Below are 2,428 nucleotides of genomic sequence, written 5' to 3' on the forward strand. Positions count from 1 at the left end.
CAGATTCATTGGATCGATTGGCAGAGTTATACTGCAGAGAGATCACCAGATTGCATGGTATACCTCTGAGTATTATATCAAATAGAGATCCATGATTTACCTCTCGATTTTGGCGGAGTCTCCAGCAGGCCATGGGTACAGAACTCCATTTTAGTACCGCGTTTCATCCTCAGACCGATGGGCAGTCGGAGCGTACTATCCAGACATTGGAGGATCTATTGAGATCTTGTGTTATGGACTTCAGCGGTAGCTGGGAGGATCATTTGCACTTGGTGGAGTTTTCATATAATAACAGTTACCACTCAGCGATTCAGATGGCACCATTTGAGGCATTATATGGCAAATCTCCTATCTTATGAGATGAGGTTGGAGAATCGTCAGTCTTGGGCCCGCAGCGTATTCAGCGAGATGCAGAGTTGGTTGACACCATCAGACGCAGAATGTCAGAAGCTCAGGACCGACAGAAAAGCTATGCAGATCGGAGACGGAGGCCTTTGGAGTTTTTTGTGGACGATCATGTGTTCCTGCGAGTGTCTCCTACCAAGGGAGTTAGGAGATTTGGATTGAAAGGGAAGTTAGCTCCTCATTACATTGGACCCTTTCATATACTTGAGAGGATTGGTGAGGTAGCATATCGATTGTCACTGCCACCTTCACTTGCCGGGGTGCATGATGTATTTCACGTATCTATGTTGAGGAAATACGTACCACACCCTATGCATATTTTGACTGATGTATCGATCACCCTTCAGCCAGATGTAACATATGAGGAGGTTCCAGTGCGGATATTGGATCGCAAGGAACGCCAGTTGCGAAACAAGACAATCCGATTGGTCAAGGTTGGATGGGAGCATCATTCAGATGACGAAGCAACCTGGGAGCTGGAGGATGATATCCGAGCGCAGTACCCTCACTTGTTTAATGAAGGTATGTAAAGTAATTTCATTTATGATAATGATCACGCATGTCGTTTGTCGTTTAATGCCTTTGTGTCGTAAATTTGGGGACCAAATTTTTATTAGAGAGGGAGAATGTGAGATACGGCAAAGTAAATAACCTATAATAATTTATGGGAATTTTTGGATATTTTTTCAGATTTATTTGGAGGTCGTATGACAATATTTAAGGGGATAAATTGTTAAGCTTAAGATGGTAATGAAAAATCACTATTAGAGGAGGGTTAATTATGGGATAGTGAGAACTCAACCTAACCCAAACCCTACTGCTTATAAGAAGCTACAGTGCTGGCCCTAAATCGCCGCTTCCCCTTATTCCTTCGTGTCTTCTGCCTCCGTCGATCCCTCACCACTCCACCTGATCTCGCCGACGGATTCATCTCCAACGCACGCCGCGATCGGTTGCCGGCGCTTGGTTGCGAAACGCGTCTCCGACCTCCTCCACGTTTGATCGGAGGCCTCATCTGTAGCGTTCCCTTCAAAACACCACTGCTCGCGAAGAATCCATGGTCGAGAGAGCAAAGCTGAGCTCTGGGGACGCTGGAGATTGAATTGCCATTCCCGAGCTCAAAGCTGGTCGAGGATCTGCACCTCAGGAAGATATCTCGTCTTCCCGAGCCTTAGGGCCGAGCCAAATTCGTCGGGATCTCTGTGCCGCTTGAGGTATTTACTGTCGTGGAGGTAAATTGAGGTGAGGATGGTTTAGATTAGGGTTTCTTAGCTATGAAGACCTGTGATTTGATGCCAGGTTGGGAGGATTGTATGGATTGAGGTATTGTTGTGGCAGTGGCTTGCTGTGAAGGGCTCGATCACAATTCCAGCAGCTGTTTTTCACTCGGGAAACATCAGGTAAGGCCTGCACCACTCCAGGAGTTCGATTTGTAGATCTAGGTGATGAATTCGGTGAGAATTGGGTGTTGATAAATGTGATTGTACCAATTGTAGCTTTGTGGAAGCATTGGATTACAGGTTTGATAATGAATCCTGCGCTGAGTGTGGGGATCAGATCTGAGATTGTGGGAGGTTATTAAGGTATGTTCTGTTCAGGTAATAAATTATAGTGATCCTATTAGAAGTTTAGAAATTTGTTAGTATTGTTCTCAGAAGATTGATAGTTGTAGATGTGGTTAAGGAATGCGACCATTTCTTGTACTGTATCAGTTCATATGGAATCAATGCATGTTTAGAATTCCTCTTGTTGATCAGTTTCAGCTAGAATTGTGGGATCTGTGGGCACAGATAGATTAAGGCTTGGGTCTAGTTTTAAGTAGTTCAGTGTGGATTCGTTTGAATAATAAATGGAACTCGGATCAAATTCACCTGTCAAGTACATTAGTATAGTTATTCAGTTTCATATGTAATTAGTTAAAATTTATACGTTGACACAGGACTCTGATCGAGGCGGGTGTCGTGACGAAGTTAACGTTGGATTCAGCCTACACTTAGAGGCAAGTACTTCTTGACTTGATTCT

General features: G+C 44.2%; 1 protein-coding gene across 1 annotated transcript; it reads left to right on the forward strand.

The window, feature by feature from the left end:
* Positions 1-440: 440 nt before the first annotated feature.
* LOC122019271 lies at positions 441-1,968 on the forward strand. The gene is made up of 4 exons (XM_042576759.1): positions 441-927; positions 1,023-1,048; positions 1,705-1,805; positions 1,902-1,968. Exons 1-4 carry the CDS (start codon positions 441-443, stop codon positions 1,966-1,968), a joined length of 681 nt encoding a protein of 226 aa, XP_042432693.1.
* The last annotated feature ends 460 nt before the right edge of the window (positions 1,969-2,428 follow it).

The sequence above is a fragment of the Zingiber officinale genome, chromosome 9A (assembly GCF_018446385.1).
Source record: "Zingiber officinale cultivar Zhangliang chromosome 9A, Zo_v1.1, whole genome shotgun sequence".
Taxonomy (NCBI): Eukaryota; Viridiplantae; Streptophyta; class Magnoliopsida; order Zingiberales; family Zingiberaceae; genus Zingiber; species Zingiber officinale.